Source organism: Paramormyrops kingsleyae, chromosome 7 (genome assembly GCF_048594095.1).
Source record: "Paramormyrops kingsleyae isolate MSU_618 chromosome 7, PKINGS_0.4, whole genome shotgun sequence".
In the NCBI taxonomy this organism is placed as follows: domain Eukaryota; kingdom Metazoa; phylum Chordata; class Actinopteri; order Osteoglossiformes; family Mormyridae; genus Paramormyrops; species Paramormyrops kingsleyae.
The window spans coordinates 25,405,536-25,429,972 of NC_132803.1; the positions used below are offsets into that span (position 1 = coordinate 25,405,536).

General features: G+C 43.0%; 1 protein-coding gene across 3 annotated transcripts in view; it reads right to left on the reverse strand.

Moving 5' to 3' along the window:
- Positions 1-24,437, reverse strand: part of ctif (CBP80/20-dependent translation initiation factor) — an 80,919-nt gene that overhangs the window by 18,005 nt on the left and 38,477 nt on the right. For 2 of the 3 annotated variants that reach the window (XM_023792071.2, XM_023792073.2), the window contains 4 exons: positions 15,379-15,455; positions 10,592-10,660; positions 6,855-7,452; positions 5,155-5,454 (listed from right to left, as the gene is read on the reverse strand). In XM_023792071.2, the coding sequence (XP_023647839.2) occupies positions 5,155-5,454; positions 6,855-7,452; positions 10,592-10,660; positions 15,379-15,455 (1,044 nt within the window). The remainder of the gene's footprint in view (positions 1-5,154; positions 5,455-6,854; positions 7,453-10,591; positions 10,661-15,378; positions 15,456-24,437) is intronic. The other variant, XM_023792072.2, reaches the window with a different exon arrangement.

Below are 24,437 nucleotides of genomic sequence, written 5' to 3' on the forward strand. Positions count from 1 at the left end.
AGCACTCTCTCAGTTCCCAGTTTTTCTGCTGTAACCAGCTATAACCAGTTTCAGCCTCAGATGTTTCTGCTGTAAGTCTATTCCAATTACACTCTCTCCAGGATTTTCATCGCTCACATCTTTTTTTTCCCCTTCCTTGCTTCCCTGCACTCTGCTCCAGAAGACATGGCTACATCTATCCATTTCCCTGAGATTCAGGGACTCTTGAGTAGACAGTAGAATAAATTTACCATTCACTACTTCCATACCAAGTAAAAATGGCTACATTTTACACTCCTATCCAATGCACACAGACAAAGTTTAACTTCATTACAATACAGCAGACCAATCTAGGTCCTGGTAAAAGTCTAATCTTCACTTAATGCCTTTGATATGCTGGTCTTTACCTGGAGACACTAATACTGAGGAAATCACGGCATCCACTTAGTGTAGTTTTGTGTTTATGCAGCGAATTCGGCCCTTCGGATTCGCCGCCTGGCTGCGTGTATTGGTGCTAGACAGTGACAGGAACAGCTGGAGGCCACTGGAGACAGAGGGCCGACTCAGAATGTGACACGACGGTCACAGACAAGCCTCGCGGCCACTTCCTGCGAGAGACCGCTAACGGTGTGCGTCCAGCCCCCTTAGACTGACAGAGTAGCCGAGCACAAAGGAGGCAGGTCAGGATCATGCATGCATGTGTGTCACTGGGAGCGCTGATTTGGGGGGGAGGGGGTGAAAGAGAACAAGCGGTAAAACGTGACAGACAGTGGGGGGGGCAGAGGTAGAGAGCGAGAGAGAGGAAAGCACAGTGTTAAAACCTGTCAAGCATCAACACGCTGCCTACTGCCAGCAGCAAGGGACATAGCACTGCAGCAATTAGCTGCGCTGCATGGGGTCTTGTCACCTGTCGCGTGTACAGAAGGACACAGGCACCGCGGCGGGCAGCTTCGAAAAGGCCCCCTGATCTGCTGGCCTCTGAGTGGTCTGGGTGGGCGTGCCGGGGGATAGCTTCAGTGTTTCAGTGACTTTCTCAATGGTCAATAACAGTAATGATACTAATAAATATGACATGCATTTCAAATAGCCTGGATCAAAGAATTACCACCAACATGTAAAGGGGATTTGTAAGACACCTCTCCAAAGTTAATGCCTAAGTTTCAGAAATCATCTTTAAATGCATAACGCTGGATTTCTAAGTGATCTTAAAATAGCATTCGTACCCTCGAAAATACTTAACATTTATATGAACTATGATATAATGACAAACCCTAATTGCAATGCTAATTATGCTATATATATATATATATATATATATATATACACATACATACACACACACACACACACACACACACACACACACACACACCTAAAGGATTATTAGGAACACCATACTAATACGGTGTTTGACCCCCTTTCATCTTCAGAACTGCCTTAATTCTATGTGGCATTGATTCAACAAGGTGCTGAAAGCATTCTTTAGAAATGTTGGCCCATATTGATAGGATAGCATCTTGCAGTTGATGGAGATTTGTGGGATGCACATCCAGGGCACGAAGCTCCCGTTCCACCACATCCCAAAGATGCTCTATTGGGTTGAGATCTGGTGACTGTGGGGGCCATTTTAGTACAGTGAACTCATTGTCATGTTCAAGAAACCAATTTGAAATGATTCGAGCTTTGTGACATGGTGCATTATCCTGCTGGAAGTAGCCATCAGAGGATGGGTACATGGTGGTCATAAAGGGATGGACATGGTCAGAAACAATGCTCAGGTAGGCCGTGGCATTTAAACGATGCCCAATTGGCACTAAGGGGCCTAAAGTGTGCCAAGAAAACATCCCCCACACCATTAAACCACCACCACCAGCCTGCACAGTGGTAACAAGGCATGATGGATCCATGTTCTCATTCTGTTTACGCCAAATTCTGACTATACCATTTGAATGTCTCAACAGAAATCGAGACTCATCAGACCAGGCAACATTTTTCCAGTCTTCAACTGTCCAATTTTGGTGAGCTCGTGCAAATTGTAGCCTCTTTTTCCTATTTGTAGTGGAGATGAGTGGTACCCGGTGGGGTCTTCTGCTGTTGTAGCCCATCCGCCTCAAGGTTGTGCGTGTTGTGGCTTCACAAATGCTTTGCTGCATACCTCGGTTGTAACGAGTGGTTATTTCAGTCAAAGTTGCTCTTCTATCAGCTTGAATCAGTCGGCCCATTCTCCTCTGACCTCTAGCATCAACAAGGCATTTTCGCCCACAGGACTGCCGCATACTGGATGTTTTTCCCTTTGCACACCATTCTTTGTAAATCCTAGAAATGGTTGTGCGTGAAAATCCCAGTAACTGAGCAGATTGTGAAATACTCAGACCGGCCCGTCTGGCACCAACAACCATGCCACGCTCAAAATTGCTTAAATCACCTTTCTTTCCCATTCTGATATTCAGTTTGGAGTTCAGGAGATTGTCTTGACCAGGACCACACCCCTAAATGCATTGAAGCAACTGCCATGTGATTGGTTGATTAGATAATTGCATTAATGAGAAATTGAACAGGTGTTCCTAATAATCCTTTAGGTGAGTGTATATATATATATATATATATATATATATATATATATATATATATATATATAAAAATATATATATATATAAACACAAATACAGAGTAAAATAAAATGACTCGAAATAACAACAGGAATATTACTTTAAAAAGTCAACCTATGTCAATTTACTAGATTGGTGCATGCCTTTTAGCAATTAAGCACTTAAGCGCTTGACAGAACTAATTGCTTCTCTAACTAAAGTAATATATCCTTACTTTAGTTAGAGAAATTTCCATTGTTTCTTCTAATCATTTGACCAATTTCAAATACTAAACAAACAGTCTACTTGGCATCATTTGCAGGCTGCTTGTGCATTACATGATAATAGAGCATATACTGTACTGCAATTACATTAATTAGAACAACGTTTACTCATGAGAGATATCTGCATTCGGCTAAATTAACTGAACTGTAATTTATTTAATATGTAGCTAATGAATTTAGCACTTAGCATGTTCAATTACTTGAAATAAATAAAAACCTTTAGCTTCTGTCACTTAAAACATTTGAGACTTCATAAGTAATTTTTCATTCTTATACTAAATTCCCGTTCATTACTGCATTTGTTGTAACTCCCTCATTGGTTGAGAGTAACTTTCATCTTGCAATAACATTACAGAACACAGCAAAGTGTTGAAATTGAAGGGGAAAAGATGCATTTAACAATTTTAGCCTTTCAGGTATTTACTAGTCCATTACCCAGGCTCAGCTGCACTGAGTAATGCATTCACCGCCAGACAAGCTACTTTGTCTAGTTGTCCTTTGCGCCAGTGAAAACCATTTCTCACCACCCTGCTCTCCTCCAAATACAGAGCACGATAAGGTTAACGATCAATTTGTGCTGTCATCTGAGGTGAGCGGGCAGATTACCTGGGGGTCAGCCTGCAATTTCACCTTTCAACAAACTTCGTCTCTTCATCTCCCTGCCCAGGGACTTTATTTTCCCAAGCCTCTGCGTTGTAAGGGAGTAAAGGCTGATTTATACTGATTTATCTCGGTGCAGAATCTATGCGGTAGCCTGACGTTCGCCCTCCCCAGACGTGTAACTCACTGCTAGCCCGCTGTTTTTGCCACGGTTGCAGCCGTTCACACTAGGGCTACACGACATGGGAAATTTTCGGATATCGCGATAAATTACTCACAAACCAATCTATAAATGATTTGAAGAGCAAGGATGAAAACTATGCTCAGAGAGTGCATGCAGAACTCATCCAAAAGCAGTGGCAGTAAACTTCAAACTGATTTTTAAACATACTGTAGACTAGGTTATCTAGAAAAGGACCAAGCATTAAAACTGCAAAGCTTGCTAAGGTTTGTTTCCTATGACAAGAAATTTAGACGACAGCATAAGGACTACGTAGACTCGACACAGAAATAAAAATCAGCCTTTAGATCACAGAAATGAGAAAATGTGATTCACTATTAAGAGGTATACTGAATCTCTCCTTTATCCAATAATGATGCATCTCAACAGAATTTTGGTCACATTAATTCTACAAATTGGTTCTTTGTACATATATTTCAGTTGAGATCAGTACAGAGAATCGTTTATTCTGAAAATGTCTCACAAAAAAGAACAAAAAAATGTAACCAAGCTTTGATTATAGGATCGCAGCAAAAAAAATAAATAAAATAAAATAACTAATAAAAGCAAAAAATAAATAATAAAAGCATATGGCATTGCAATCATCTCTGATTTCATGATGGGTTAAACTTAAGACCTTTCCTCATTCCTCAGTGGTCATGGTGACCAGTCTTCATCCTCAGCTCTACTCAACTTGCCATCGCCTAGGGAACCTTTCACCCGTCTTTAGATTCCCAGAAGGTCTCAGGATTCCTCTTGTCAGTATTATCAGGCTCCCTGTTGAGATGCCCTCTCACATGACCCTCTGATCTCAGGAACTAACTTCAAAAGACATGCAACTGTAATTGATTTGAAGCTTCTATTTGAAAACCACAGACAAGACGTTAGGTTGCTTCCGTAACACTATTGGGTGCCAAAACGTGACAATGTAATATAATTTATTTGTTTTTAATATATATTGTTTTAAAACCATCTGAACTCTATTCAGGTTTGGATGGAATTCAAGAATGGATACTGCCCTTGTTTTATTAAGAAGCCACAGCATCCTGTTCTTAATGGGATTTGAGAGTGAGGAACTCATCCACATCTTGTGGTCCACCAAGCACAATTGTTCATGTTTTTTTTTTTTTTTTTAAGGTTAACCTTTATACTGGGTTATGAATTATGCAGAACAAAATACTGTTTAGGAAATGCTCTCCAAACTGAATTAGAAATGAGTGATTTATTGTTGACACACCACAGCACACAACAACGAAAATGTGTTCTCTGCATTTAACTCATATGTGGCAATGTGACATAGCAGGGGGCAGCTAATTCAGCGCCCGGGGAGCAGGGCTTGGGGGCTCAGGGTACCTCAGTGGTGCCTTGCTGGTCAGCAATCTTTCAATTACAAGCGCGCGTCCCTAACCATTAAGCCAAGTGATTGACTTGATCTGAATCATGCTGTTGATGCTACACTCTGGACCTTTTTTGGATGTCCTACCTGTAGCATGTTGAGCAGCAGGGAACGAAACTTGGTGCCTTCAACTATGAAGAGTGCCATCTTATCACACAGCTTGGCAGCAGTAGAGGCGAAGCTGCGGTCGCTCACGGCCTTGTTGTAGATGGTGCTCACGATCTCAGACAGCATCTCCTCGGAGTTGGTGGAGTTCTGGGCTTCCTCCATGAAGGTTGTCAGCTGGCTGTCCACCTCGCTGCTGTTATTCCGCATGCTGTTGAGGATCTCCATCAGCTTGTCCATGCGGTTCCTCTGCCGATTGGTGGTTTTCACCGGGATCTCATCCTGAAACAGAACGCTCACCTCCTTAGTGCTTACAAGCAACAGATATTCAAATCACTGCTGTTTAACCGTCATACTTTTTTTTCAAACAATGGCTAAATATTACTTGTACCTGAGCAAGTTTGATCCTAAGACCAAATAAAATCTGTACGAAATACAGATTTAGCAACTCCCATTATCAAACAGCAAACTATGGGTTAGATTTCTGTAATGAATACATTTAGTAGTCTATAAATCTTTCTAAGTAGTCTGTTTAACTTTGCTGTCTATTTCCGAATGATGTGGGATACAAATTATGAAACGCTAAAATGATAATGACCATGGAGCATGTATAGCAGAAGACACCAGCCTCCTATTTCAGCAACGTGCTTCCTACCTCATGCTTATAAAAGTTCAGAAACTTCAAAAAAAAACAACATTAAATTTTAAATAACACTGACACTGCAGTAGATACTAACAGATCTAAAACATGAATAGTCTCCTCTAAGAAATCCTGGGGATTAACAGTCATCTGTATTCAACTTAATAAAACACACAGGTGAATAATAAATATTTCCCTTAAAATTGAAAACGTACTTGCCCCTTGACACTAATTTTAATTCTGAATTTTTATTCTAATTTAATGCTGACTATGTGTACATCATATATGTATAACTCCAAGTCAACTTTACTGTCATTGTCTACACGCACGACAAAATAAGGTAGTAGGAAGTCCTAGTGCAAGTATCACTCATATGAATAGTGATACAACACAACAGAACAGAATAAATAACATTAAAGATACTGCAGCAATGAGCCTGCAGAGTGAGGTGGAGCGGTCAGGCAGAGTGAGGTGGAGCGGTCAGGCAGAGTGAGGTGGAGGGGTCAGGCAGAGTGAGGTGGAGGGGTCAGGCAGAGTGAGGTAGAGGGGTCAGGCAGAGTGAGGTGGAGGGGTCAGGCAGAGTGAGGTGGAGCGGTCAGGCAGAGTGAGGTAGAGGGGTCAGGCAGAGTGAGGTGGAGGGGTCAGGCAGAGTGAGGTGGAGGGGTCAGGCAGAGTGAGGTGGAGCGGTCAGGCAGAGTGAGGTGGAGGGGTCAGGCAGAGTGAGGTGGAACGGTCAGGCAGAGTGAGGTGGAGGGGTCAGGCAGAGTGAGGTGGAGCGGTCAGGCAGAGTGAGGTGGAGCGGTCAGGCAGAGTGAGGTGGAGCGGTCAGGCAGAGTGAGGTGGAGGGGTCAGGCAGAGTGAGGTGGAGCGGTCAGGCAGAGTGAGGTGGAGCGGTCAGGCAGAGTGAGGTGGAGGGGTCAGGCAGAGTGAGGTGGAGCGGTCAGGCAGAGTGAGGTAGAGGGGTCAGGCAGAGTGAGGTGGAGCGGTCAGGCAGAGTGAGGTAGAGGGGTCAGGCAGAGTGCTCACACAAGCACAGCGATACCTTCTCCTTGAGCCTGCGCCTCAGCCTCTCCTTGGATGACTGCAGTAGGCTGACTTTGGGCCCTGCTGAGTAGCTTTCTGTGTGTTTGTCCTCCGCGGGTGGGGCGCGGCCCTGCCGGTCGCCATGGCTACGCTCGGCCACTGGCTCTCCCCGGGGTGGGGGCGGTTCCTCCACCCTCACATTGTCAGTCTCTTTGGTGTCTCTGAGAGCTCCCTTGTCATCAGTGGCCCCCCCTAGCGCCGCCACTGGGTACTTCTGGTTATGGTTCCAGCGCCAGTTCTGGCTGTAGCAGTGGTGGCGCCCAGATGGGTGTGGACTCTGGTTCTGGAACTGGCGGCCATGTTCGCGGACATGTTTGGTGTTGGCTGCCGAATGCTCGGCATTCTGCTGCTGTTGGTGTACTTGTTGTTGTTGCTGTGGTTGTTGTTGTTGCTGTGGTTGTTGTTGTTGTTGTTGTGGATGTTGTTGTTGTTGTGGATGTTGTTGTGGATGTTGTTGTTGTTGTGGTTGTTGTTGTGGTTGTTGTTGCAGCTGCTGTGGCAGCTGTTGCTGCTGAGGATTCTGGGACTTCCCAACTCCTTGCAATCGCTGCTGTCTCCTGAAACCAGAACAAATCTGAGTTACCAAGAAAACCTAATAATCCTTAGCCTGAGAAAAGTCATGCTGGCTGAAAAAAACTACTTTACAGCTTTCCCTTTCTACTGGCACCCTTAATAAAAATGATCAAAAAAGGGCTATGAAGAAATGACTTTATTGTTCATTAGCTTGATCTTACCCTAAAATGATGAGAAAGACCTAACCTTTCACAGAGAGCAAACTCAAAAAAACATTCTCACTCTCGCAAAGACATCACACACCAGCGTCATTTTTCCCCAATGCAATGTCAAGGAAAAAAAAAACTGAATAGGAACAAATGTGGCCAAACCAGGCTGGATTTACGACTTTACATTACAAAATAATGAGGAGCCCCATTCAGGGCTTTGACAGTAAGATGGTGATGTACTGAAAAAGATCATTCTTTGTGTTATTTGGCTGGAGTGTCAAAAAGTGGCAGTAATTTTCTAAGTTGGGTTATAACTGTGAACGGCAACAAAAAGGAGATGATGTTGAGCTCTAATGCCGCATCAAAAAAAACAGACAAATCCACATTTTACTAGACATGAGATAAAAGCCGGGAGTATAAATGGGCACAAAGTCCAATGTATTCGGGTGCTTTGGAAGACAGAATGCACATCTTTCATATATTCATAAAGGAATATACGCCAGCTGAATGAAGCAATGGATTCCATGTCGCCGTGGTCCCTGGATTCTACCCGGCCTGCTATGACTCCCTGCGCCATTTCAGCTCTGCCTCTCCTTGACTCTGCCAGCTATCATCACTGGCTCAACTTAACACAAGATCCAAACAATTTTCCTTACTTTCCTCGAGATATTTTCCACTGATGTAAGAGTAGTTTAAATGCAGATTACTGGAGTGAAAAGACAAACTTTAAAAATATCTTACTATTATATTTTACATTTAAGGAGAGTCTTATTTGGGAAAAACAAGAAGTACATACTGTCAAAGACAACCAGCCCACATGTTTCTCTCTCTGGCACGTTATTAAACACTCAGCCTTACTCAGGAAGATGCAAATGTTGTTCCCTGCTGTACAGGCAGGACGCTGTTGCTACCGTCCGATTTTCTAGGCTTGCCAGTACAGCGACGTAGAGCTTTGGATTTCAGGTTGAATTATAATGTAATTTACCCTTGCAGATATGCAGTGGCATCACGGTGTGAAAATGTATACAGGGTTTGAGTTTCAGATTCTCAAGTACATTGACATTCCATTTCCTACTACTGTGAAATGCAACTGTCTGTAGATCACCGAGCAGCTGGTGCAACTTCCTGCTGGAACTGAACACATTTCACTGGAACCCAGCACTCTGCTTGCCCATGGATACAACCTTGAGGACCTCAGTCCGCCTTCAAGCGAAACAGCCCAGCAGAAAAGGAGCATCTCTGACAAGCTCTGAATAAGACATCAAAGCAATAAGGCCTGACCATGGCATTCACCAGCTTCACGAGCGTCGACCTTCCGTGACCCCGCCAGAGTCTTGGGTAACATCTTTTGGGCAGATGCTTCAGTCGATATCCAAGACTCTTACTGTGCTCTTAAGTGGGCGAAAAATAAAAACTTTCACCGTAAAATATTTAAGGAAACTGGATATAACTGATAAAAACAGGAGGCAAACGAGAATGCTGACGTAATAACACTGTGTGGTTACCGGTCGCTTGAAGTTCAGAATAAATAATCTTATTTCCAAAAGAGCTTTTCAATAACAGTGATGGGGAAAGACGATTCTTCATGCTCCTGAAATTTGAATTTTGAATACTCTCTCTAGTGGAACAATTAAGTTTGCATGCCCTAATCATTTTTATATCAGAAATTAGAGGGGAAATGTATTTTTTTTATTATTTGTATAGCACATTTTCACAAAATTACATTGTCTCAAAGCATTTTACAATATCCCTGCCCAAACCTGGCTGCTGGTGGATAAATTCGTTTTTACTGGCCACTCTACAGTTAGCGGAGATTTCGCCTAACATAGTTGTCAATTACAGAACCATCTGTGCATCCAGAGGTATTTAGCATGTTGTTCTCATGCCGGGTGACACAGGCAGGGGGACGGGGCCGTATCGCAGGTGCCAAAGCTGCCAATGTGTAATAACTGCCCTGTCAATAGCCTGGTCCAGTGTCTGGCCATCACAGATCCCTCTAGCCAGGAGCTACCATGGCAGGGCAGGATGCTGTCAAAGGCACATGCTGCACATATCAGAGCCCATCTCCTCTGCATGACTCCAGCAAATGACTCACAGGCTTTGCCCAGATATTTAAGGGGTCAAACTGTGAAAAGAGGGTAAAAAAAATATGACCCTAAAACAGAACCAAGCATCCGAATCACCAAGCTTCCCTCTACTATTCAGAGATTTTATTTGTGTAGTATGTTGCGTTTTAAAACTCTTTTTAAAACTTTGCACTGTGGCAAAACCAACGACTATAGTGTTATTTCACACATGCAAGCAGACAGCCCTACAGTTTGCATCCTCTGGGTGCCGTAAATAAAAACATAACAAACACAAAAATCAACCTAATTTTAAGAAGCGCTTAGGTTATACGAAGGTGATAAAACTATTGGGAAGACAGACTTAGCGTGGCTGTCACATTTCGGTGACCATCCAGCATGCGGGCTGGGGCTCTGGCCTCTGTACGCTCCACTGGGCGTTAATTACATTCGGATGTGCGCTATGAGGAAAGGACTCAGACGTGGCAGACAGCGAGGTGTGAGCGTGGGTCCTCGTGCACGTCTCCGCGTTCCCACAACCGTGCGAGAGCGACGAGCGAATCGCTCACCATTCGCCGAAGTGAGACTCTCACACACTCCTGCAGTCGTGTGCTCGTCATTTCTTATCCACGTTTATAATAAGAGTTTTCCAAGGTGCCCTAATCATCACTGATCAGTTAATGATTATTTTAATGCAGCAGTTTACCCATCATCTAAGGTTGAAAATGCCTTAATTTCAATGTAGACTGAAAGGATTTCCAGAACAGAATTTGCATCTGATTTAAGAACACATTCTCAGCACTCGGACAATAATGATTGTAAATTGTTTGATATTAAGATTAATCTGAATCAAGTAAAGTCTTAATGATTCACCATAATGACCCATTGCCCTGTTAAGAGCTTTTACTGACCTGGTCACTTGCCGTCTACCGTCAAAGGGCAGCACCACGATTAACTGCTCCAGGGAGGTATGTGTGTGTCTAAAAGCATGAAACTGTAAAGCGACTGGTATGGACAGGAGAAGGACACACAGGCAGAGGAGGGCAGGGAGGACACGCAGGAGATGGAATGGAAGGGACACAAAATAGGGCAAAACAACTAACATTCAAATGAAGGGGATTGTGGGAATGCAATGGCAACTCAGGGTGGGATGTGACAACACACTGACAGTCGCCATGACAACCCCAGGCTTCTAAACAAAGCAACATGCATATACATAACATTATCATAAAGATTTCTTTAAGTTCTATTTTTGTAATTTACTCTTCACAGAACAAGATCGTCATTCAAATAACCCTTATCTGTCATGAGCAATGTTTTGAAAAATAAAAATAAAAAAAATAAAAACTGAAAATAAGGAGAACTACACTGACAGCTGTTTCAGGAGACATTTCAGGTGCAAACCTCATTCCAAATCTTTTACAATGTGTCCTAGCAAGTTAGCATAACTCCATATACTTTTGCCTGCAAAACAGAAATATTTTCCAGGTATTAAAAAGAAAAACCTTTGGTCACGCTAACAGTGAATGTAACATCGGTCAGAAATCACAACATAAGGAAAACAGTTCCTGTTTGCGGAACAACAGGACATCGAGGGTGAGTAGAATGATTCATGTAAACTTGGTGGTTTAACCATTATTTCTAAATATGTGCCAGTTACAGAAGAACAGTATAAGCAAGGGATGATTTAACTTTTACAAATCTGGTTGCAGAAACTAGATACAGATAGAGGAACTGGCATAGATGTTACCACCTGTATTTACTTTAAAGGAACAACATACACATGAATATTTTTGTGCATAAAGTATGGTATCACAGAAATTAAACCGGAGGTAGAGAGCTGGTTCAACTGAAAGAGTATCCAGTGGTATAGAGAATGACATTCAGGAACAGAAAAGACTTTCTGGAATAAAGGCAGAGAGAAGCACATTCCACCAGCACAATCAAGCTTAATTTCAAAGCATTCCAAATGCCAGAATGCCTAGAATCCATGTGCCCAGAGAGCAGACTGCCCCCTATTGGCTCTCAACTGCCACTCGAATTTTCAAGCTAAAAAATAGGGGAAAAAAGCTTGTCGCTTGACGTTATGTTTTTCTTCCAAACCTCTGTGTTGTCCCATAACTACCCTGTGACTTCGCAGCCCACGTGTGTGTTTAGGTACACGCCTGTGTATCAAAGACAAGGATCTTTGATATTAATACAGGCTGACACTTTAAGGTGTCGGAAACTGAAAGAGCGAATGGCTTCATTTGACCTGACGCCCACAGGGTGCTTTTTCTCGACTGAAGCAGGCAACAGGATCCAAGGCCCCTTCAAACACGACACAAAAAAACACCTGTCAAAAAGCAGGCACTTTAATTCGAAAGACTTAAGAGCCGCAAATTCAAAAAAACCAAAAAACAAACAGGCAAAAACAAAAAAAACATCAGAACTCCTACCTAACTGATGAGAACATTTTAAGAACATTTTAATATTATAACTACCTAGTTTGAGGACGTACATGCCGATTTAATAATGAATTTCAGACAAAGTTTTATCACATCCCAAACTGGGAGAGAGCTCTGCTCTAGATCGCCTGATGCCAGGTTTGTGTTTGCGTTCCAGCTAGTGGCCAGCAGCCACTGGTGAAGCAGGAGTTTGCCTGTATTTCCTTCGCTAATGTGTGCATGAGACTAGGGCTTAAATGTGCATGAAGCTCTTAGTATGGCAGTAATACGGCCTAATTCTGGCACCAGCAATATTCTCCCATAGAAATTATGTCTTTTATTCCAGTAATTATTCACATTTTTAGATAAATAAACCAAAGAGCATAACAAACAACATTGAACAGCCTTTTTGAACTGGTTTAAATCTAGCTGGCAACTTGAACTTTTGAGCTTAATGGTTTTTGGACAAAGCTTTATAGCCATTTTCTTTTAAATGAATGACAGAGGTGCAAGATCAAGAATTACATCATGCGATTCTCTTTAAGGTGTTCCGCCAGAGAAAACGCTCTGTCCCACGGGAAAGAAAGGAAAAGGAAATAAAACACTTTGGCCTGAGATTATAAGAAACGAGTATCAGTCATACGGGGAACAGCAGAGGTAGAGTGATCTCAAAACGATGGCGAGGCGCCTTCCTAGCCCCCCGTAAGAGCATCTGAAGACCTTCGAGGAGCCAGGAACATGAGAAAGCTCAGAGCAGTGCACTGTGAAGTCAGCCAAGTCCAGAGAGCAGCCACTGGGAACATCCAGAGCGTGATTTATTAAACGAAAATAAAGGAGCACATTTCTAATGACCACATAAAATATAAGGCAGGTCCAAATTCAGAAATTCAGCACTGGGGCTCCTCCTGCATCAAGACGTCTAATGAAGCAGGGGGATAATGACTCTTCTGCCCACTGGGGGCAGTCAGATGCTGGGGGCTGGTCCCCAGGTCATCAGAAACAGTCAACTCTCCAGCTGTAACGGAACTTGACGCGGCAGCGGCGAGGACGACGCGGAAAAGGGTAAAGCCGTGGTCTGCACCACACTAGGCCCTCCTCTGGTCTCCTGCACCAACTGCAGAAGGTTAACGTGCAGCCGTCACAGTAGCTCTGCATTTTATTGCATGTTCTGCTCCCTTTGCTTAGCCCAGGGGTACAAAGCAATGAAATTAACTGCCGTCTGTTGACTGCGTCTTAATTTATGGAATGCCAACACGCCGCTTAATAGTTTGTCTGAGCCCGACGCATGTTTCGTATTACCCTGGGGCGGCGTCGCCGGACGAGATGTCACACACCGCACGCGATGCTGCGGGAATGGCGGCCACAGAAGGGGAGGGGCCCGGGTGCGGCAGACTCACCACATGGGCCGGTTCCTGGAACACGGTCGGGGGAAAAGGGGCCAGGAGTGGGAGGTGTACGCCTGAGCAGGGCGCTATAAAGGGGAGGGGACACAGGAGCACTAGCCTCAGCTGAAAGCTAATTGGCCCCTGGAGTCTCCCTTCGCCCGTCACTCACTGATTCAACGCATATCATTGGCTAATGAAAATTTTGCCCCCTCTGTATGCCTTATACCGCACCTCCTGCCAAAGAAAAAATCCTAGAATCAATCCTGCTCTTCAGCCCCACACACCAGTACAAAGAGGGACTTTTCCTGGCTTAGGGGAGGGGCAGGAGTGCGACAGACCGACAAATCCCGTGGATCCGATTCGCCGCAGCCAGGATGTCTGAAGTGTTAATTCTCTGGAGGGGAGCGCCAGGCCGCCTGACTAATGACGGGCCTGGATTATGGAGCCACCCCTTGGCTGAACCTGCCATCACTCCTGGGCCTGTGGCGGAGTAATTAGACAGCTCGGCTAACGGACTCCACTCCTGGCCTGACCCTACAGCGAGGCGGCTCTCCCTCATAAGGAAGGGCTATAATTTTTGGTGGAGAAAAAAAAAATAAAAAATCTGGATGACAGAGAGCAGAGAGAGAGCAGGAATAAACCCTGAAACGGGCTTTATGATTGCAGGGTGCAGCGAGAGCCGGGCTCGGCTAAAACTGTCCGCTCCCGACGCGGCATCAAAACCCAACTGGCGCTCCCGTCGCTCAACAAGTAGCACACTGTACTAACTACGCTGAAGGTTGTGGGTTTAAATCCCAGGGGGCACAACAACTTTGTAACCCTTCCTCAGCTTCTAGTTGCTGTGGAAAAAAGCATCAGGAGATTTAATAAATGTAACTCAGTCCTATGAGAGAAATGTGGGAAAACAACTTGCCGGGATGGAAAGAAGACTGTCACACACCGGGATCTTGTGTATCGAATGTCGAGGCAGGAAACTATCAGACAAAACCTCTGGTAAATTCCAAGTGTTAACCTGAATATCCAAATGAGGTATTTCTGTTAAAAAGGGGGACTCATTGTGTTTTGAACTAAAACTTCTTGTGCTTTCATTAAATTTTGCGTAAACGGTGGATGAAATCAATTTGATATTCATAATTTAGCATAATGACTGCAGGTAATTTACAGAAATATAAGCAATAAATGGGGATTTTTTAAACTAAATGAAAGCATTATCCATGCTTAGAAGCTTATTAACTGTAACTTTTAAGTGAAACACACCAGTAAAGCTAATAGAAAATGCCTCCTGGTTATGCTGGTGTCATTATCAAAAAAAGTGTGCCTCATTTAAAAATGACACATTCTAGAACCTGAGAGCATAACTCTGACCCCAGAGAAGAACTTTGTTGTGTCATGGAGTATTAACTCTTTCACTAGCAGCCCAGAATCTGGCCAGCTTCATTTTTCTCCTTTTTATTTAACCGACGGTTTAATTCAAAGCTATGTACAATTGATTGAGCAGAATCAGCTGGTGCCTGGAGCATTTGGGGTTTAAAGGCCTTTCTCAGGGGTTCAATGGTGAAATCACTCTGCCAACCACAAGACTGGAACTGGTCCCCATCCTATCATAGTCCTGATCTGCAGAGCCTCATGCTGCCCTATGTGCATCCATACAACACATTCTCTGAGAAACAATTCAGCTTCAGTCTTGCCTCGAAGATTTATTATTATTGCCAGTAATGGGATTTGACCCAACAACCTTCTGATCATTGGCACAGTGTCCTAACCTAGGGACAGGTGCACACACACTACTTTTCTTCTCTTGCAACAGCTGTTGTCCTATTAAAAAAAAAACAAAAAAAAACAGGACAACAGTTGAGCCACAGATCCCACGGTAATCACCGCACTCACCGGCGGCCGGTCCTCCTCCGGCGAAACAGCTTCTTCGCGTGTGCAATCTCAGCCTCATTCGGGAGCGGAGGGTAGACCTGAAAAGACATGACAGTAGAAGCTGTCTGGTCATCTGCGTCCAGGCTGCGATGTGGAGTGAAAGGAAATTAAATCACCTGATGCCTCACTGGCACAAAATCATGATAGCAAGCAGCCACTAACGGAGAGGCGGTATCTAACACATACTGATGAGCCTGGAACGCATTTTACAGAAGGAATACTGCAGAAGTAATTTCACCTATACTATGTTTGTACTCTGCAAATAATGATGCTGAATTTATTTAGAATGCAGTCAGATAAAGAAGCAACTGGATGATTCATCAAGAAAGGAAATACATCAAACTACTGAAAATGAAACAACAGGAAAGAGGACCAGAAAACATCTAGTTCTATTGCATGGCTGAGGGTAATATCTGAATTTCCAAGAGGGTTTTGAAAGGCAACCAAAAAAGAAACCTGTTAACAAAAGGTTTTTCAGGATGGCACAGACAGGACATGCTAGCTGACTGCCCCTAATATGTCTAACCAAGTGTGCCGCCAGAAAACTCATTTCCCTTGTGCCGCTGCCAAGACAATCTCGAAATCTTGTAGGTAGTCTGACACCTCTGGTCTCACCATAAAAGAGAAAAAAAACACAAATGTGATTTGTTTCCCCTCTTGGTCTTTCAAAAGAAGCCCAGCAAAGTCTCCTTTTCAAGAAAGCACGTGGCATGGTCAGGAAAAATAAAGAAAATAAGCATTTACAAGCTTTGAGTTCAGCAAAAAAAAATAAAAAATCAAAACTCAATTTTGAAAGAAGCATATATGGCCTTCAAAGCACAGAGCACTTTTCAATTTAGCCCAAAGGGTCAGATTCAGGATTGGTTAACCACTAGCTCTGGTTGCCATGGTCACAAATGCATATTTTGTTCACTACTACTGGTAGTAAGTCATCGCCATTTCCAGTCTGACAAATCTGGACAGGAAACTGTTATAAAACCCACTTTACGTTGTGGGGGATTTTGTCCTCAGTTTTCATGATCAAAAATGCCGAATCACACTATGCTCCTGACTGTGAACCTTGACCAGGCCCCAGACCTGTAGATCCTGCTTCTGTGTGACGTCTGAATGCAGAATCTCCTTCAGAACATCGATTCACGAAATCACCGATCAGGCCGGAACGTAACGTGAGACTTCAACTTCCTGTTTATCACTGCGGACAAAAAGACACCAAGCGCAGCTACTGCACTGGCTATTCCTGCATGGCTCATGAAGAAACTACACTGGAAAGCTGCCTTTTAGCACTGAATGACAATTTTATTGTTCACAAAAGTGCACAGATACAAAGAAATATAGTGTGGGCCAGTCTACTGAAATCAAGCATGATATGATATTTACATCTTAGATATTCAGAAGTTGACGCTTAGAATGTCTGCTACACTGTCAGAAAAAAAGTACCAATTTTTACTTTTGAGGGTACAAATATTTGTCTCTGAAGTTGTGCCCTCAGGGGCCTGCCAGTTGTACCCTAGCTGCAGGTAAATGTACCTTTTATGGTACAGAAATGGACTCTGAGGAACACATATGTACCTTTGGGGGTACATTAATGTTGTTTGTACCTTTGGGGTACAAAACTGTAGCAGGCGTGTACCCTTTTTTTGACACTGCAGGGTCAGGTGTGAATGATAAAAGTAAACTTTTAATATGACACTTGACTGGCCTATTTTCAGAATTTTTCTACCTGAACAACCAAATTTCATGTCTATCAGACTTATACCAACAGAAAAAAGATCCAGGGTTTAAAAAGGCAATAATCATGTTATTGGTCTAAATTCTACCTGACAGAAAATCCCATGTGGCCAAAGTTACAGTTGCTCAGGGCAAACTTTTGTAGTTGTTTCAAACTTACATGGACGCCAAGCCACATGACCTGCTGCTGTTTCGTTTGGCCTCCCATTCTCCACATTGTTTTAGCCCTACCCAGTTTCATCTTGCCACCATTTTCACGGTGGATATTAAAAAAGAAAAAAAAATGTATATAAAACAATAATCCTACCAGAAACACCAGGGGGCACTTTGGACTTCAACAAACAATCTGGTGGAAAAAAATGTAAAACGGTGCCTTTGCTACACTAATAAAAAGTTCCTTTAAGGATTTTATTAAGAGACGTTTTTTACCTTTTTACGAAGAGGATTAAAGCTACAAAACAAAATCTAGGATGAGGATATGCTGGCGTGGCAAATGGTCTTTTTCTCCCTCCATAACACACTCTCAGTCTTACTCAGTTTTTCCAGGAGTGTTCAGTAACTGCAGAAGGGCTGCCCTGATTGGTCAGTGCAGATTGGACACAGATGTGGAACCGGACCCATGTAATACAGTTCCTGCCCTCAGTGGCATCTTAATAAGCATTTTTGACACACGGCGCCACCCCAGCATGCAGGCTGAGTGAGACTCGACGGCAGAGAGACAGGAGACTAACGCCAGCCACGTATCCTGCCAAGAGAACAAGCAGCGCGGGGCGGACCGCGTACCGTTTACCCCTTTGTAGACACTGCAGTTCAAAAGACATCTTCTGGAACCCCGCTGCCACTTGTACACGATGTTCGTGGCAGCAAATCCCATTGGTGGAAACAAAATCAAGCGAAGTACTTGCTCCAATCAAAATCTATTACACACTGGCAAACAAAAAAACAAACAGCCCAGTGAAAACACATTCAATAAAAAAATACTGGGTGAATATAACAATCGTTAAATAAAGTTTAACGATTTCAGCAATACTTGTAATCTTTACATGATACGACCCGTTAACCATTTACCGGATGATACTAATATCACGGCATGGCATCCATTTTATATAAACATCTGAAGATCAATAGACAAAGAAAAATATGTAATTGAATAAGAAGAGTGGGGGAAAGACTGAAGTGTTTGATTTAGCTGTTTGTTAATCTATTCAAGATAATATTTAGCTGCATAATTGCAACAAGTTCATTAATCTGAATTCCGTATATATTTATTCATCATTAAAACTGAGAAAATATTTACATGCATTTGAGCAGAAGCTTTGTTCCCTTTTTCAGTACATTGTGGTACAGGCAGCTTGTTAGTTGACACCCCAAAGTGCCTGGGATATTAACCAAAGCTACTTACTTCCTAAGGCACCCGGCATAAAAATTCCCAGGGGGGAAGATGGCATAATTGCAATTGTAAAACCCAACCTAAAACCATTAGGTGCAATTAAGTGCAATAACGCACTATTAGACCAAATTATACTGTCTAAAGATATTAAGCTAATTGCATTATTCACATTCAGTGTCCAGTTTATTAGAAAACAGCCTGTCTCTCCAAACAGAGAAATCATGTGGCTGAATATATGCAGCACACAGGCAGGGTCAACAGGGCCGGTTATTGTGTGGCTAAGCGAAGAAAAGCGAAGACGCAGAATCCTATTTTAAATGTGCTAGATTGTCGGTGCCAGACGTGGTGGTTACAGCATCTCAAAAACAGACACCCTCCTGAGATTTTTTTTTTTCACGTGCTTACAAAGAATGGTGTGATAAACAGGAATATTCATTCAGCAGCAATTCTGTTGCTTGTTAATGAGAGAGCATGGAGGAGAATAGCCAGACTCGTTAAAGCGAACCAGAAGATTACAAGTGTAAAAATAATGGCTCAGTACAACAGCGGTGTGCGGAAAGGCTTCCCTAAATGCACGACTCATCAACCCTTGAAATGGTTCAGGACAAAAGTGGGGGTCCAGCACTGTAACATGTGGGGGTAATTAATAAAGTGGCCACTGACTGCATATTTACAAAGCTACTGATACTAAAGAAATGTTAAACTGTTTTGGCTACAAAATCATTTCCTTTGGATCAATCCATTGAAACATAAAGAATTATAGCACTATTAAGATTAGTCAACTGGCATACATTTAATCAGCCGTAAAGCTGTTTGAAACATAATTGAAACAATAGCTAACACCCCAACATATGGACGGACTGATGAAAGCAAAGCGGGTTGGCAGCTTAAAGAATGCAATCCTGGCAGAGTGCCTCTCTGCGTTACGAGAGTGCCGAACTTGCAGATCTTTAACAGCTCACAGGCGCTGAAAGATTAGATAATTTACTTCCTCGCTCACGGAAAATGCACTGACAGTCTATATCGGATAAAAATAGTGGTGCAATATTAAAAAAATGCATTCATCATGAAGCCCCTTCAAAAACAAACGCCAATGGTTTAATGCAGGGCTCACATTAGTCAATTACTTTTTACAGAAGGATAATTTGTGTTAAAAATTGTTTAAAAATCTGGAACAATGATACATGCCCAATTTATCTATTGCTGAAGATTTTGCCATTTTCAAGGAAAATCTGATTTAAGTGATGATATAAGCCATGAACAATGAGGGAGATCATTAACACCTTTACGTTGTGTAACTAATTAGTTTTTAATGTGGGAGGAACACAAGTTAATGACATGTTTGGTGTCACTGTTTATGGTTTAAATTTATCCGTGTCTCTTAACCACATAATCGTACACGATACAGTACATAATAACCATATAATACTGTAGCACTGGGAGCTCCCGTCAGGCAATGTGGCATACTGGACTGATGCCAAGTCTAACTAATATAAATAGCTGTGTGAAGTATTGTGTTGCTATCATGCACATTAATGTTATGCATAATATTTTATGTTAATAGCTGTAAATAATGAGGTGTGTGTGTGTGTGTGTGTGCGTGTGTGTGTGTGTGTGTGTGTGTGTGTGTGTGTGTGTGTCCACCATGTGGTGTTTGAGGGCAGTGTGCACGACTCAGTACGTTTACATGCACTTAGACAATTTAATTATTGTGTTAGTCCGACTAAAACCGGACTTTGAAAGTACATGTAAACATGTTAGTCCGACTGAAATTGTACTAAATTTAATTTTTTGAAGTCGGACTAAGACATCCAGGTAATGCGATTTGGAGTTGATTACTCCTGCATGTATCGAACTCAAACTGGTCTAGGCGGTCAGTGCATACTCCACTGATCTTTGACCCAGAAGTAACAGAAGAAGCTTGGAACATAGCAGAGGACGTACAGCACGTACGAGATATACAGCGCTATAAAGCTGTCCAATTCACAGCTAAATTAAAGGGCACTTATCCACCACACTAGGTACCGTACTTTTGGTACTTCAAGCAGGTACCAAAAATGTGGCACTTCAGGGTGTTGGTTTTCCACTGGCATAAAAACTGGCACCGGTGCCGAATGACATTATAACACGAGGCGGGGTATTTTGTGTTGAATTTGAAAAATGGCTGTAGTATATTATAGGGCTGGACGACGTGCGATATAAATAAAACAGAACGACAGTTGTAAGCGTATTCACTCTTATGAAAGACAAAGTAAAAAAAAAAAAAAACATCTGCCTGTGTGTCTATAAGAAAAGCATAACTTCCAGAAAACGCGGACAGCGTTGGGGTCTCGTGTGTACACTGAAAAGCAAACTCAAACCACTTCATGCAGCAGATCATAAGTGTGTGTTTTCCTCCACTACAGAAGATCAGTGTAATGTGATTCTTTTAAACTATAATTGTGTTTGTGCGCAGGGACTGTCAACCAGTCCATACACACAAAAAACGTGACCATGGCAAGACTCGTTTGTGTCCGTGGTGAAATGTTTTGGTGGAGGGGAAAAAAAAAAAAAAAGCTATGCAGCCTAGGTTTTGAAACGCTTTGTCCACGGTAAGACTTGCATTCTGATCGAAATATCCGACAGAATTCATCATGGTGGTGACTCCTGTTTATGAGTATATGGAAGCCAAAACAACATATTTCTTTCCCATAAAAGGAAATGTTCTTTTTTTAATGTTCCAAACATCCGCTTATTATGATCCCCCAGAAGACGAAGCACTAAGACAACCTAGATGTATAAAGAGCTGATTATCAAACATCCTCAGTGACCTTTCACCAGAAATTAAGCCGAAGCCTGACCCGACTGTGGACGTGACAGGGTCTGTGTGGAAGGCTGATGAGGAAGCTCACGTACGGCACCGCGAGTCAGACCTTCCCACATCCAAGTGGGCTGCCTTCCAGAAGGTCAGGCGCTAATGGGAGATGTTGACCTGAAAGGACGCCAGTAAATTAGCTTAGCTTAAAAGCTAACGTTAAACTCAGGGCTCCTGCTACGGATACGCAACAAACGAGTCTCCAAAACAACTGATATTACAATAAGTTCTTTAGCAGACACGTTTATCCAAACCGACATATAACTGAGAAAGCAGTTCTCCATTATTATTAGAAAGCTATGGTCTTGAGGCAAATACATGAGCCAGTAGGGTTACTTTTTTATCCTTCAGGAAGTCTGTTAAATTGGAAAGACCTGCAGAATGCCACGTTCCTGGGCTCCAGGCTTGACCAGGCCCAGGGGGCAGGGGGAATTCCATGGAATATGCAGGGGAGCGGGAGGCAAACTCCAAGGAAGGCTGGAGAGTTAGCAGGCCTTGAGTCAGGGGGAGCTGAAAGATGCGCTTCAGAAAGAGGAAGTGGCAGTCAGATGCTCGAGGTCACTTCCTTTAACCCCCTCCATGTCATTATCCTGTTGGCCTCCATGCATTCGCAAAATATTCTGTCCATTGTTCATCACCAGCATATCTATGCCTGTCTGGCACTGCATTTAACTAAAATAAACAAAATGTATATGACATTTAATATGTGTGTGTATATATCACATTATACCAGTATATATATATATTTTCTCAGGACTAGAAAACTCTTCAGGTAAGTGATAGTCTGTCAGAAAACCCTGGACTTTCTCATATTTCCACATTTTCAGTTTTTCTATACTTGCATGTGTAAATAAAACTTTAATAATAGTGTGTCATAATTGTTCTGGGCTTAAATCAGGTTCCAGCAGTGTGTGTGGAGACTGCAGATCCCTTCTGGGAATAAGGCTCTCAATGGCCTATCATAGGGAATTAAAGCATTTAAGAAAAGCTTATAAAGATTAACGTCCACCAAGGTAGACCCCTAAAACGTAGGAGGTTCAGCAAAGTCGTCCAGTTTGCGCCATCCCAAGCAGCTTAGTCAGCAATATCATACTGGACCATACTGATACAACAAATCTACAGATAATTCCAACATTAAAATGTTACTAATGTGCAACTAGGAATCAGTATCCAAAAGCTCATATTAACATTGAAATTTAACAAAGAAACAAATATGTACAGAAATCAAAAAGTACAATGAAAAACGTTACATCAATCATGCTGGAAAAGCTCCGGTATTAAGAGCAAAAACAACAAACAAATTGTTATGTTGCTGCCCAAGGGACACAGAGAACTGCTTTATTCCAGCCAGTAACGTGCGGATTGGAGAGAGACATTCTGTAGTGCATATGAGCCTTTTAACATTTTTTATGACAATGAGCAAGCTAATCGACTCGCCATCTGCGGCTGGTCCCTCATTTATTTCTGTTGCGGGCCACTACCTGCGCTACAGACACAGACACTCTCACCTGATTTCACAGTCACTCACAAATGATTTATTCAGCATTTTCTGTATACGAAGCCCAAACTCAAATCACAAATCCATGAGACTGTATCTCTCATTATTCTCAGGGGTATTCAGACTGATGCCGGTTAGAGGTAAATTCCTGTTCAAACGAGCTGCTCGACTTCAGACTCCAAAACCGGAAGATTCCTCAGTCTTTCCACTACCAGCTCTCCATTTTCTATGTTGCCAGGCAACTCAGGCAAAGATGGCAACAGCATAACACTGTTTTACAGCCCCCCCCCCCCCACCAAAGTACAAAGTACCGTGCAGCTGGATTGTATAAAAACGACAAAAGGAACAAATTCAAACTTCTGATCACTGTCGAGCATTCTGAAACACAAAAAATATTTGGAATATGCTCAGCACAGGGACAATGGCTTACTCTCACATACCAGCAAAGCACATGTGCCCTGTGTCCGAGGTTTCATGCACCTCCACGTTTCATGAAGGTTCCCGAACACGTAAAATGCCCCAGCCAATGAGCAGACAGCATTTTTCATTGTTTAAATCAACCATGGTTACCTCATTCTCCTATTCATTTATTATAATTGCAAATGTTGTGTTTTCTATAGTTTGTAGTCCAATACTGTTTGACAGTGGATGTAACCAAGACTTCCTTCAGTACACACAACTCAAAAACGACATTAACCTGAGGATGCATCATTTTATAAAAGTACTCCAAATATCTGGGACTTCTAGAATACACATATGCTTGAAAATCAAACTAGACACAGGCAATCTTTAATCCATTCCACAGTCTGCATGGGGGAAAGTACTCGTAATAAAGCAAGAATATTTATGCCTCAGGAGCTGGGACTCATACCAAAGAAATATTCTGTTACGCAGAACGTTAATGTATTCCAACTGTCTTATATACCGCCGGTACACAGCAGAAGCGCTGACCGCCTGTCGTAACTGGCCGTGTGTTAAAATAGCCGAAAGGGGCTTCTTTCATCAGGCAGAAGTTCGTTATTTTGGATGAGATCATAAAGATGTCACGCGGCGGCTATATTCACGCGGCGCTGGGGGCGGAGGGGGGAGGCGTCCGTCAAGACGGCGTGTTCCTCATTCCACCATGCGTACGTTCTTTAGCGCTCAGTCACAGCGCTCACAATGGCAGGAAAAGGGTGTAGGGGGCCGGCATTGCGGTTTGCTGACCTCTTAATTGTTCTGTGGCGCGTGGGAAGGGGGAGGGGTAGAGGTGAAGTGAGGTGGCGGTTGCAGGGGTGGGGGGGGGGGGGGGGTGGGCAACCACCAAAGACTCCAGGAGTCACCTAGCCCTGCCTTGCTTAGCACCGTCCCAGAGAGCAGAGTCATGTTTGTCTAGCTCAGGGGGGAAGGGAAGGTGTTGGGGGGGCTCGGCATGGGGGGCGCGACCTGAGGAGACTCCTGCTCTTGTGCACGTAGGCCCAGGGACCAGAAAGTTGGACCGGGTTTCTTTTTGTTCCTTTTTTCCCCTCTCGCCACCCAACATCGGACGCATCCTCTGTGACTCGATAGGC